General features: G+C 41.6%; 1 protein-coding gene across 9 annotated transcripts in view; it reads left to right on the top strand.

Moving 5' to 3' along the window:
* Positions 1–14,465, top strand: part of LOC116591218 — a 198,499-nt gene that overhangs the window by 36,022 nt on the left and 148,012 nt on the right. The window contains exon 5 of one of the 9 annotated variants that reach the window (XM_032343981.1): positions 1,623–4,359. The exons of 7 other annotated variants lie outside the window; for them this stretch is intronic. In XM_032343981.1, coding sequence (XP_032199872.1) covers positions 1,623–1,719 — 97 coding nt within the window. In that variant the 3' untranslated portion in view covers positions 1,720–4,359. Of the gene's footprint in view, positions 1–1,622; positions 4,360–14,465 lie in introns of those variants that run through there. One more of the 9 variants, XM_032343982.1, reaches the window with a different exon arrangement.

Here is a 14,465-nt window from a genome sequence, read left to right on the forward strand (position 1 = left end):
AGATGAAACATAAATAAAGGGTTTTGAATTAAAATTCTCAATAGCTATTATGCATTATTAAAATGACCTACTTTACAAAGACAAGGAAGTTGTCATGCTAAATGATATACCCAAGTTAGAGAAACAATTGAATATGGGATTCCAGATATATGTAACAAATGTCTTTGAAAAATTAGGAATGTAGATTCATTTCTGCACAGAGGGAACGAAAAACCCACTGTTTTCCCTTTAAGTAATATTAAATTGAATGTGCAAAACTGGTGCATCATTCTCTCATCCTATCTGTTGGTTTGAGAAGGACTTTCAGAAAATCTTTCCAGAAATTAAACTAATGACCACAATAAAACCCCCAAAGCTTATCTAAGCCCGAGGCATTGCAATTTATTGCAATCTTGATGTAGATCTCCTGGCAACACAGTCACGGGACAAAATTCTAATGCTTTGCAAGAGTCACCCAGAAATCCCTGAGGTTTGGTCTGTCACCCTAGAGAGATGCCTTGAAGAGACACTTTCTGGAAGACTCTGAATCTTAACCCCATAGCTAAACTCCAGATTGTCCTTATGGTCTTCTGAAGCCTTCAGGTTCCATTGGGGTGAACATTTCATAATTTGTCTTCCTTAGAAATTAAATTCAAAGGGAAAGAAGTGGGTATATGTCTAGCCACCTCATTCCCTAAGGAGGAAAATACTGTCCTTATTGACGTTATCACTGCGCATGTGAAATTGAGATTTTTAAAAAAAGATTTCATTTATTTATTTTAGAGAGAGAGTGAGCAGGAAGAGGGGCCGAGGGAGAGAAAGAGAGAGAGCATCTTAAGCAGACTCCATCCAATGTAGGGCTCAATCTCATAACCCAGGGGTTCTGACCTGATCTAAAGTCAAGAATCGGATGCTTAACCAATGGAGCCACCCAGGTGCCCCAGTGAAATTGAGATTTTTAAGGGAAAAAATTTTGTAATTCAGGCAGCCAAAAATTCCCTTTTATCTGAAATACTCAGATTAGTGAGATAAGTGTTGGTAATAGTGTGTGTGTGCATTGTTTTCTCTTCTTTGTGGGTTGGGGGTGTGGGTTTTGCAGTAATTGTTTGACTAATTGCCTTCATTCTCTGCCTCTCTGTGCAAACAGCCTATGCTCCCTGGCTATCTTAACAGTGTGTGCTTGTCTCACTTCCCAAGAATTATAAATTATTTGAACTCTCTTTTAATATTTGCCCTCAATACTCCCTTTGGATGAGGCAGAGAGTAGCCCATCAATCCCATTTTGAAGATAGGGGCATTGACCATGGGGTGAAGATTGTGGCTGGTGGCGGCGGGGCCAGACCTGGGTCTTGTGACTCACAGTCAGGTGCTCTCCCGCCTACAAGGCATTGTGGAATGTGTTCCTTGTTGCCTAAAATTACGGCTGAAACTACCCAAAGCTCGCAGGACCAGTTCTTGTAAAAGCATTCATTCTCACTGATGGAGGTCTAAGAAACCCAAGATAAAAATTGGGCCAATTTCAAAGCCAACTACTGAAAGGTCTCAAAGGGAGCAGGAGGGGAGGTCTGCCTATTTTATGAACACTTAGAGATAATCACCTCTACCAACTATTTTATCTGTATTTTTTTTTCTTTTTTTAAAAGCACATCTGTTATTCCCCCTGGTATCTCCGAGTCAATCGTTGGTGAAGAACTTCAACAGTTTTACCGGCCTCTCCAACCAGATGCCCAGACTAGCTGAACTGTATTAATCAGAGGCTGCCCTGGCCACCGATTATTAAGCGACTAGCCTGGTGTGAGAAGAACATTTGTTGGCTTCTCTGTAGTGCACCTAGAAGGAGGCCTTGGCCTGGCAGATAATCTATACTTATTAGGACAGAAATTGATGTGCCAATCAGGTAACGTCCTGATTGGATTTCCTCCACAGCAGAGCATAGGTTGCCTGGAGGCATGGCAGTCTGTTGATTTCCTCCTCCAAAGGTGGAGGCCTGGCTGCCAGGACAACCTTTTGACCCCTTGATCCCTGGGGATCAGCTGGCATAGGTTCTTCTGTACTTGTTGCCCACACTGTATTGGATTTAGATTTTGAAACACATCTGCCAGTGTTCTCAGTTTTCACTTTCATTATGTTTGTATGCCATCCTGAGATCAGATATAAAATGGGATGTAGGACAGCACATCAGTTAGAAAAAGAAGGAGGGCACCCCTCTGGGTACTACAGCTTTATTTATGATAGGCAAATATGGAAGCAAGTCAAGTGGCAATCAAGACATGAATGAACCAAGTAGTGGGGTAGTCGCACAATAGAAGATTACTGAGCCATCCAAAAGAATGAAATCTTGCCATTTGCAGCAGCAAGGATGGACTTCAAGAGTAGGATGCTAAATAAAATGAGTCGGACTGAGAAAGACACAATACCACATGATTTCACTTACATGTGGAATCTAAAAAACAAAACAAACAAACAAACAAAAACCAGACTTTTAAATACAGAGAACAAATTGATGGTTGCCAGAGGGGAAGTAGGGATGGGGGGGTTGGGTGGAATAGGTGATGTGGATAAAGGGGGACAAACTTGCGGCTACGAAATAAGTCAGTCATGGAGATGAAAGTATATTGCAGGGAATATAGTAAAATTGTAATTATGGTGTATGGCAACTACATTTATCATGGCGAGCGCTGAGTAATTAATAGTAATAGAATAAACTTTGTACACCTAGAACTAATAGACTACTGTGTCAACTATAGCCCCATAATAAACATAAAAAAATAAAAGCACTGTTGCAGAAAAGGGGGCACTCACACACAGCTAGCTGGAATTACCTTCCTGAAAGGAAATTTGGCAGATGTTTTAAAAATATGAAAACTCTGATGTATCAACTTAAAGAAATTTCCTCTAAGAACAGAATCACGGATGCATACAAAAATCTGTCCACAGTGACATTACATTGGTGAAGCTTACAAATGAACTCAATGTCACGTAAGAGAATAGTTTAGGTGATTTATAATCAGTCCTTAAAATATTCTACGGTCATTAACATTACCTGGAGAAATAATCCCAATTCTCCTACATTAGAACATTGGAGGGGGGAAAAAGCATATTTCAGAACATACACAGTATGATCTGAGTTACTTGTGATACCACCAAAGAGCTAAGTGTAGAGGACCATTTCTAGAAGTCAGGATTATGAGAACTTTTTAATCTCTTTTTATTATTTCCTGTTTTTCTAGAAAAAGAAGGAGGAATGCACAGTATAATTTTAGGACATTAGTGGTGGCATTTATAATACTGAATTAACTGAGTTATATTAAGCCTGTGTAAACTTCACCTGAGATTATCTGTATGTGCATTGGTCATCACAATTGTTGGTGAAAAATTTGGTAAAGATCAATTTGTTATATACTGAATACGGAGCAACAAACTGAATTCTGAATGCAGTTGTTTTATTTCTGAAGTTTTTCACTTCATGTACATTTTGGGGGGGTTTAGTAAAAACTTACTAAAGAATAATGCTTTGGCTTTGATTTTATTGAGTTGGATTCATTTTGCACTTTAGGATTCTCTTTTGATTTTTACTGTGATTTATGCTGAGTATTATGCTATAAATCATATTAGGAAACAATAGATAGTGTTGGTAGGTTAGCCAGGTTTTCACCTGTAGTTTTTTTCTCCATGTAACAAATATCTCTCATTTAAATAAGTAAGAGTGAGGGGAGATGTTTCCTGTCTTTTCAAAAGAAATACAATTTATCAATAGTAAAAAACAAAACAAAACAAAACAAAACATGGGAGAGATTTAAACATCTTGCTGTGGCTCATGGATACAGCTGAGGATAGCTCCAAGAACTGGCAAGTGTAGGTAGTGACTGCTGACTCCAGACTTGAGCCCATTGGCACCTTTGCTGTCTCTTGAGAATTTACTACGACTCTGTCTGGTTTTACAATCTCCAGACTGAGAGTCATTTGAGAGGTCAGGCAAGGATTGCTTCATCATGGAGGTTAGGCAAACCACATTAATTCCTGTAACTGCGGATCCTAGGGTGGGTGGGAAAAAATGTATGACCCACTCCTTTTCCCCCTCTGCAATGATGAATATTCTTCTCTGAGAGCAACCTTGTGGTTCAAAGTATTTTCGGTGTTTGAACATGACTCAGGTTACTAGAAATTTTTCTTAATAATATTAAATATGTTTTCCCCTCAGAAGAAAAGGGTCTGCATCTGAACAGAATAAAAAAATCCCAGATTCTGACCTTCTAACATACTTTGGCAGTTTACCCGTGTATCTCTTGCTTTGGTGTAAGCATCTCTGTTGAAAGACTGAGCCCTGATCTTTTGTGATTAGATAGGATTAGAATCTCACATTTCAGATGAAGATAAGATCACTTCCAAAGGCCTTAGTAGACAGGTGTCAGTGCTGGGGATCAATGTGCCCTACTGAGGGCAGGATCTCTAGGTGACCGACCAAGGGCTGGAGACATTATCTCTGAGCAGTCAGGACATCCCACATTCTGAGGAGAAGGGCAGTGAGGGGGAGGTTCACAGACATCTTGTGAGCTTTGAAATGGAAGGAAATTTCTAATTTTTCCCACTAGGAAACATAACAGAGTGATATTAGATTATAATATCAACTTAGAAAATACAATAATGGTAATCATTACCATAAGGAAAACTGAAACTACTTGTGGTACTATAAGGGACAACTAACCAATCACTAACCAAGGAAGCAGATAAAAATTTACCAAGAAATTCATTAAATCAGGAAGGAAAAACATAAACTGCATTTTTGCATTATTTTGCAGATTTCTTTTTAAAGTAAATTAGGGGCTCTTTCCTCGAATGAATTTGCAACTCTCATACCAGGAGACCTTTAACTTCTTTTCTGCTGATACATGCAAGGTAGCATCATATTCAGGAGAGGTTGAGTCTTCTCCAGGATTGAATAAGGTTACATGCTTTACTATAGCATTAATCGAATCATCCCAACAATGTTATGAGATGAGTCATAGTCTAGGCCCCATTCTATAGTGAAATTCTACTGCTCATCTTGGCTTGCCTGTCACTGCTACTCTTCCCCAGTCCTGCTAATTTAGCACTGCATTCTTGCTGATGCAACCTAAAAGAGTGTAAGCTGCCCAGCTCCACTATTGGCGTACAGGGTCTTAAGGTGAGCTGATGGAGCCTGTGTGCCCGTTGGTCAACAGTTTTTCCCCACCGTCCCCCACCTTGTCTGCCTAATGGCGCACATGCCCTCATGTCCTGGTTTCTCCTGCTTAGACTGCAGCCTCACCACCAACTCTAGTGCTCTCAATTGGGTCCCTGACACCCTGCTTTGCCTGACCATTCTATCCATGTCAGCTCCTATTGGCCTCTGCTCTGACTGGGGGATCTTCACAGCAAGCTACAATTACTCAGGCAGTTCTCTGAATCCTCACTTTGTCTGCTTGTGATTAGACTTCTGGATCCCAGACCCCACATATGAACTATCCTAACTGCCTTTGTTCCTTCTGGTAGACTGACACCTTAGACTCCCCTTCTGACGTTTTGGGTCTCCGCACAATTTTTGAGTTTCCTTGCTTCTTCGGTACCAGCATTCTCCTCCCCAGGAGGAGATCTAGGCTCTGAGAGCCCATAGTTTATTCAACTTGGGGACGTTTCCTAGCATAACACGAAAGTATCGAAATTAACATGTACAAATAAAAATACTTGTTAAAAATTCTATAAATTACATAAATATTTAGAGTGGGAAAAAGAGGTCAGGACATGGCTCCTTAGAGATTCATATTCCTGGTTTCAGAGGGCAGTTTATCAGAAATGCTTCTATGAAATGCTTTCTGTTGCTGTCTGACTTCCTTGTATCTCTCGGAAGCCTTGACAACGCCCTGTGCTCATGGAGACCAGTGCATGTGACAACCTGGAGGCTTCAGTATCATTAAGTATCAACAGATTCAGAGTAAGGTCACTCTGATCCTTTCCCTGTACTCTGAGTGAGAGCTCTGCTCTGGCCTTCAGTTCCAGAGAACTGCAATCCTGAGAAAAAGAGACAGAGAGAAAAACAGAAAAAGAGACAGAGAGAGAGACAGAGAGGGTGTGTATGTGTGTGTGAGACAGTGCAACTGCATTTGTTTATGTGAAAGAGAGAGAGGCAGAGTGTGTGCGTGTGTGTGCGTGCGTGTGTGTGTGTGTGTGTGTGTGTGTAGGAGTGAGATTAATTCAGACCATTCCCTCCGGCCTGCCAGTCCTCTCTCCTCTGACATGGAACCCTTTTCCTTTCTGGCATTTTATATCCACTGTTACTTATTGACAAACTTTGCTGTAGGAAAACTGAATGCATTTATGGCACTTCCTGTTATATCTTAGGGTGTGGCCAGGCATAAGCTGATTAACCACCTTGGACTGGGGCACACATGGGGTGCTAAAGGCCTATCTATGGCACACCCAGACAAGGCTATGATGCCCCAGGACAGGGCATGATATCCAGAGGGCAGAGAGATGGACAACTGGAGTCAATAGGTAACTAGAAGCTAGGAGCATAGGGTGGTCACTACTGGAATAAGAGGGATCCTGATGGGCCAGTGGGACCCTCTCCCTCTTTTTTTTTTTTTTAATTTCTTTTTCAGTATAACAGTATTCATTGTTTTTGCACCACACCCAGTACTCCATGCAATCTGTGCCTTCTCTAATACCCACCACCTGGTTCCCCCAACCTCCCACCACCCGCCCCTTCAAACCCCTCAGATTGTTTTTCAGAGTTCATAGTCTCTCATGGTTCACCACAATTATATAAAAAAATGGGCAGAAGATATGAACAGACACTTCTCCAATGAAGACATACAAATGGCTATCAGACACATAAAAAAATGTTCATCATCACTATATCTGGGAGATTCAAATTAAAACCACATTGAGATACCACCTTACTCCAGTTAGAATGGCCAAAATTAGTAAGACAGGAAACAACATGTGTTGGAGAGGATGTGGAAAAAGGGGAATCCTCTTACACTGTTGGTGGGAATGCAAGTTGGTGCAGCCACTTTGGAAAACAGTGTGGAGATTCCTCAAGAAATTAAAAATAGAGCTTCCCTATGACCCTGCAATTGCACTACTGGGTATTTACCCCAAAGATACAGATGTCGTGAAAAGAAGGGCCATCTGTACCCCAGTGTTTATAGCAGCAATGGCCACGGTCGCCAAACTGTGGAAAGAACCAAGATGTCCTTCAACGGACAAATGGATAAGGAAGATGTGGTCCATATACACTATGGAGTATTATGCCTCTCCCTCTTGAACAAAGAGTACAGCAGACGTGAAGGGCCCCACAGCCAGCAAGCACAACCACAAGTGGCAAAGCGCCACCTGGAGTTTAGGAGAAGAATTTCAGTCCCTGGAAAGCTCCCCTTACTTGAGTGTGGGAGTTCAGAGATAAGGGTAAGGGTTATCGGAAAAGGAATCAGACAAGATGGTGGACGGGTTGATTGAACTGCTAGACACAGGATCAAAGTGGGAGATCAGATCTTGGAAAAGACTCGGGAAGTAGACTGAGGGTAGACGTGTTTGTTTTGGGGGCAGAGACTTCTATTACTTAATCACATCTGCATAACCTTCAACAAATTGTTTAATTTCTAAGTGTGTCCCTGGTCTCTCTTTATTCTGTTTAAAATAATAATAGAATCACAGAGTTACTTTAATGACTAAATGAGGTAACATCTAGATTCGTGATATTGGCTATAAACTATTTGAGGGCAGGAACCAGATCTTACTCTGACTTTTTTCCTAGTGTTTAATGTAGAAGCTGGCACGTAGTAGGCCCTTTATAAATGTTTGTTAAACTGTGCCAAGTCGCCTATCAGGTGACTGGCATACATATGTATTTATATAGATAGCTCAATTGATCTCTATAGATACAGATACATAGATATATGTATAATTGTATAAACTTATCTCTATATTTATCTAACCATTTATCTATTGTCTCTTAGTTTTTGAAACTGAGTACAAGATCAGGGCCAGAGTAGCATACATAAGTGGTGACAGTCCTCAGTCCAAGAATGTGAGGCCAGGGCTCTTCAACCCCTCCTGGGGGGAGGCCCTGACATATGAGAGAAAGAGAGAGAGAATGAGAGAGAGAAGATTCAGAGACAGATGAGTACTCATCAGACTGACTCGCTTGTCCTAAGTTACCATCTCCACTTAAATGTTGTGAAAAACAAAGTTTAGAGTGATTTTCCTAAAGCATGTATCACTACTTGTTTTCATGCTTCTGACTAACTGTTTAAAAAAAATAAATGAGAGTCAGCTGATGTCTTACTGGGAAGACTCCAGCTAAGTATGCTATAAGCATCACATTTTCCTGTTTGCCCAGAAGGCACCTTTTGCAAGGGATAATGAAGGGTCTCACTGATTTTCTAGACTGTGATGTACTTAAATAAAGTTTTTGGTGTGCCTTTGATCCAGTGAAGCCTAGAGCTGCCCTCCGCTCTATGGAGAAAGAGGGATTTGAGATCAGCCTTGAGTGACAGATGGCTCTGTCAACAGCAAAGAATATACGAAGGCTTTGGCCACAGAGGAACCTGGGTCCGAGTCATGGCTCTGCCATCTACTACATGTGATTTTCTGCATACTACTTCTCTACTTTAAAGCCTCAGTTTACTCATTGGTGAAAGGGTTAAAGCAATAGTACCTACCTAATAGAGTTACCATAGCTAAAGAAAGAATGAATACCAATAAAATACTCAATACCATGCATAGCAGAGTGTATGTGCTCAATGCAGTTTAGTCGTTTATATAAGGAAGGAGGAAGGGATGGACATACAGGTGAGAACAACAATCTAGATGCTGGTGAGGATGAGGAAGGAGCCCAGTGCCCCTCTGGGTGGGCTGGTATGGAGTGCAGGGCTTAGACAAGCCAAGAGAGATGTGGATGGCGCAGAGGGTGTGATTCATTAATGAAGAACTTTAAAAGGGAAGTTAGCCAGATACAGAAAGTCTTGGTGGGTTTTTGAATGTGTCATCTTGCGAAATAGTGCAACAGAAATTTAGGATTTCCTTTTAGAAACTGCAAAATTCTTTTCAGACCATACTGATATATTTTATCTTTTCCAAATTTTGTGGAGTAAGAATGGTTTCACCCATTTTAAAGATGATGTTGTGGCCCAGGGAGATAAAAATGGACCCATGGTCACTTTTTAAGTGCGCCTCACTATCAGGTCTGGGTTAAGTCCGTGTGTGTGAGGAAAATGCAAGGGAAATGAGCCAGCCTGTGAAAAATACTTTCCAGAGGGAAGGCATTTGACAAGTACTAACTCCCCTTGCTCCTGGCTTAGTTCTAGAGACTGGGCTTCTACTCAATTTTCATTACCAAACCTCAGAGTTGCCCACCTCTGGGTACCTCTTTGTATATGTGCTGCTGAAGTGAGGACCTCTGGGTACCTTTGGTCCTTCTGTGCCTATATTCTTGCATGGATAATGTCTTTGGGTCTTGACAACTTTCTTGACTGAGGATCTTTCTTTGAACCCAGACTGTGGCTGTGACTGCTCCTTCTTTCAGACTCTTAGATGGAACTGCTGTCCTCTGCTGACCTACCTGTCTACATGTCACCATGCCCAAGCCTCTCGCTGGGACACCCTGTCCAATAGCCCCTTGGTGTGACTTCCTCACTGGCAACTCAACCACTGCCCACCAAGTACATGCGTCCGGTGTCGGTGAGCCAGATCCCTAGGTCCTGAGCTCTGTCAGTCTGATCTGTCCCTCTCTTTCCAAACTGCTTTTCCAGCAGTGGAGCTCATTTAACATAGAGATGCCTGGGTTTCATTCTAGACCAACTGAGTCAGAAGCCCCATGGAATCAGAAGCCTCCATGGTGTGGCCCAGGAATCTATATATTTAAAAATGTCTTCCCTGGTTCATCTTGATAGAGCTCTTTCACAGGCTGGCTTTTGGAAAACCTGATACAGGTACTTTGACTACATGGCCTCTAAGGCCTGTTAGAGTGCATCTGTGGTTTGCTCACAGTTAGGTCAGTATTATGAATGAAATTCAGGTCAGTATACGTCCTTTCCTAGGGGTTTCTAAAACTGCTTCTTCAAGAGAAAAAAATCATTTAATCTCCCCTCCATATCTCCTCTGGAGGAACCCGTCTTACCCATCTCTACGTAGGTACTACAAGTCCTGCAGGATAACTTGGAAGTGCCTTTGCTTCTGCAGCCGGCTTAACATTTCCAACTTGTTCTCATTCTAAGGCACCTCCGATGCAGGCTCCTTGCCACGTTTGAAGCCTGACCTTGCTTACAGTCTCCTTGCCGTCACTGCCTCAACCTAGTTTCAAGTTTCCTCTTAGCAATGACAATCTGCTCACATTCAAAGCCGTCTTTATCAAAGCCGTTTCTTTGAACTCTTCTGAAGAATAATCTGGGAACATCTAAGATTTAATGTCTTTTAAAATACTGTGGAAAATACAAAAGAGAGTTCTGTCTATATTGAATCCTCCACATTCATTAGTTACCAGGTTGGGTCTTACCGAGGTATGGAAACTTTTGTGGATGCACCAAGGCTTTCTAAAAATTGGTTTTTATAAACTGAAGACTTTGGAAACTGTTAAACATCTTCCCATAGAGGTTCTTTTGCATTTTGTGTATTTGTATGTCATTTTCTTTCACTTTTATGTATGCCGCGGGTGCTGGGTATCAATGTTTATGATTTTATTCTTTTCAAGCAACTGTGTCTCTATACCGTGGAGGGTTCTGTGGTAATAAAGAATGGTTTTGTTAGGGATCAAGTCAGCATGCTCCCTGAACAAGTTAGGTTTTGTAAGTTCTAATTTCTATAAGCTCCTAATGATTTCCTAGCCAAGAATATCCTGACATGAAGTATGAGCTCATCAGTCTGTGAAGAACGTGAAAGCGTTAATGTTAAGGAACATCATGGAGGTAATGAGAGGCCAGCCCTCAGACAGGAACAGGACAAGAAGACTTGGAGAGAGCCACAGTTTCTCATCATATCCCTGACCGTGGTTATTTTGGTTAGCTTGCCACGTCAGTACCTTTTTATCATCGTGAATCTCTCTCCCCACCTAGTTATTTTCAGCCTGCGATATTCCTGTTCCCCAGATGTTGAGCCCAGGCTGGATCTGGAGGAGACTGAAGGAGCTTCACTTCCAGGCGTGCTGATGTCAGCCACAACAGAGAGCCCCCTCGAACAGATGTTTAGGACGGGGTACTGTGACGGGACGCAGGAGGGGATTTGGTTATCTGGCCAATTCTCATGCTCTTACCAGTGAATCCTCAAACCAAGGAAAATGTAGCTTGTGTAACTCTAAAGTAACACACAGGTGTTTTCATGCGTCAGTAGAGTCTTTTAAAGGCCACAGGAGAAAGAGAGCATTTCCCCCTTGTTTCCAGATAGGAAGATCTGGGCTTGAGGGTGGTCAGGATATAATTTTGAAGTAGGTTTACTGCAGTGGACTTGCAGTCAATTCACAAAGGGTGCTGATGGGATGCACGAAGAGTCAGAGGTTGAGAGAGGCTAAGCAATTGGAGAGCTGGGGCTATGTTTCCCTGAGAAATACAGCTCATATTGTCATTAGAGAACATTCAGTCCAAGTTCTAGATACAGTTTATATGTCCTCCCTGCTTTTTAATTTGCCAAATAAATTCTGAAATTTAATTACTTAATTATTTGGTCTCAAAAATGGTTACTCTTGTAACCATAGACCATAATAGTATGTTTTTTTTTTAAATTTATTTATTTGACAGAGAGAGATCACAAGTAGGCAGAGAGGCAGGCAGAGAGAGAGGAGGAAGCAGGCTTCCTACCGAGTAGAGAGCCCGATGCGGGGCTCGATCTCAGGACCCTGAGATCATGACCTGAGCCGAAGGCAGAGGCTTAATCCACTGAGCCACCCAGGCGCCCCTCCATAATAGTATGTTAATTAATGTGAAATTAATTCTAAAATATTAGAATATATTTGAAGCCACTCCTAATAATTCTGAGACAAGAAAAGTAAAATAGGATAAGATGTCCCCCAAAATGCCCAATACCTGTCTTTTACTTCATGTTAAAGAAAATAAATTTAAAATTTGACATTAGCTAGATTTTCAGTTTAATATGGAGATAGAGGCATGCTAGAGGTACATTATCTGTCCTCTCCCAACATTCCATGAAAGTCCCTTTGAAAATGTACAAGTACGTTGAAAGAAATTGTACAGCAGTGCCTGGGTGACTCAGTCAGTTAAGCATCTGCCTTCAGCTTAGGTCATTATCTTGGGGTCCTGGGATCAAGCCCTGCATCAGGCTCCCTGTTCAGCAGGGAGTCTGCTTCTCCCTCTCCCTCTGCCCCTCCACCCGACTTGTCTTCTCTCTCTCTCAAAGAAATAAATCTTTAAACAAATTAAAAAATTATATATTCCTTATGAGTAAGGTACAGGAAAACAATATGCAGGACTCTGGGAGGATTTTCACATACTGCCACGTCAGTGGTGTTGGATTGAGAACCACAGCTGTGGACTCTATTTACTCCAACCTCTGCCTTGGAAAAGTGCACATCAGCTGGCGGAAGATAGCAAAAAACTCTCTGTAACCCTACAGCCTGTTCCTAGCTCAGGCATTCCAACCAGAAAGTCAGGCAACCACATTCCTTTCTGCACGAGGCCTGATTAGGGCTCTCCCCCTCTTTTCTTCCTTTCCTCTTCGTTCTTGATTAGAGACTAGAGGTCTTGGTAGAAACTGTGCCCGATGTGTAAGTACAGTGACATGTTAGGATGTAATGGGTGGTGGTGCGCTCTGCTGGGATCGTAAACACAACAGACTGAGGCAGATGAAAGAGCTGGAAGCATGACAGTGTGTATGAAGGCAGGAGGGGGCAGGCGGGGCCTCTATGACTTATTTGTCTTTGGAAAAGCGTTTATTGTAAACTGTGCCTAAGCATTGAACATAGTCCAAGACCCTGGCAGTGAGAGAAGAAGGTTCATTAACCAGCGAGGATTTATTATCTACTCTATATGCCGGATGCTGTTTTGGTGGTAGAGAAATACATTGAGAAAGAGAAACTAGGGTCTGGTTTTACTAGGGAAGCTTGGGGAGTAAGTGGAGGGAGAAGGACAAGAATAAGCAAACTTGGGGCGCCTGGGTGGCTCAGCGGGTTAAGCCCCTGCCTTCGGCTCAGGTCATGATCTCAGGGTCCTGGAATCGAGCCCCACATCGGGCTCTTTGCTCAGTGGGGAGCCTGCTTCCTCCTCTCTCTGCCTGCCTCTCTGCCTACTTGTGATCTCTCTCTCTGTCAAATAGATAAATAAAATTAAAAAAAAGAATAAGAAAACTACTGAAAAGTGTCATTTTTGATAATCATCAGTGCTGTGAACAAAATAAGATGGGGTGGTGAGGCAGAATGCATGGGATTCCTCAGACCAATCCACTGTGACCCCAACATAGACTGGGCCCAGTGCCGCAGGATTTGTCTGGAAGAAACAAGAAGAGGTGGGGTAGGAGAAACAGAGTTTGATCCTTACCACACTCTGTTATAGAGATATTATTATCTTGTTTTACAGATAAAAAAATAACCTGAGACAATATATGAGCAAAGAAAAATTCTTTTGAGAAAATTCTGTAAGCAGTTGATAGACATTTGGAACTTGTTAAAATTCACAGGTAATGAAATAAACACACTAATAATAAAATGAAATTTAAAATCGCAATTACATACCATTTTCAATCAATCAAATTTGCAAATATTAAAAAAGGCCAAATTATTGCTAGTGATAGTGGCATAAATTTGACGCTTCTCATTTGCTGCTGAGGAAATAGTTAATTGGTATATCTTCTAAGTAAAACAATCCTACCTGTAGGAATAAGTCCCAAGGAAATTACCAGAAAAGCTAATAAAGATTAATATACTAGATGTTAATTTCAGTAGTATTTCTTACAGTTACATTTCCCCATTTCCCTTGGCAAGGTGTGGCCACAGAAGCAAGCTCTGGCCTGGCATGTGAGCAAAAATGATGTATGCCACTTTCAGATCATGTTCCTAAAAGAAAGCAGTTTGTCCTCCATGTCCTCTTTCCTCCTTTCCAAAGGCTAGTGTCTGGATACAGCAGTGAGTGGACTGGTTTTGACCATGAGGACAAGAACAAAACTCTAAGTAATAACAGAACAGTAAGATTGAAGGAGCTTTGGTCCCAGGATGACCTTGTGGAGTGCAGCTTCTCCCTGCTGCACCTATCAGATGGAACTTTAACTGGAGATACAACCTTCTGTTTTGTCTTCAGCCATTGTGATTTGGCCTCCTTTGCAACAGCTGAACTAATATCCTAACCCATACAGACAGTAATTGTGTAAAATATATAAAAATTTTCATTCCTTATTTTTACAGTTATCTAATATACATACTGATGGTCTTAATGATAAAACTAAGTAGCAAATCCCCACAGAATATTTGTATAAAAACTGAATGCTTAACATCATCTCTCTGTAGGTTTGGCAATCAGATCTTTGTGTTT

The sequence above is a fragment of the Mustela erminea genome, chromosome 5, assembly GCF_009829155.1.
Source record: "Mustela erminea isolate mMusErm1 chromosome 5, mMusErm1.Pri, whole genome shotgun sequence".
NCBI lineage: Eukaryota > Metazoa > Chordata > Mammalia > Carnivora > Mustelidae > Mustela > Mustela erminea.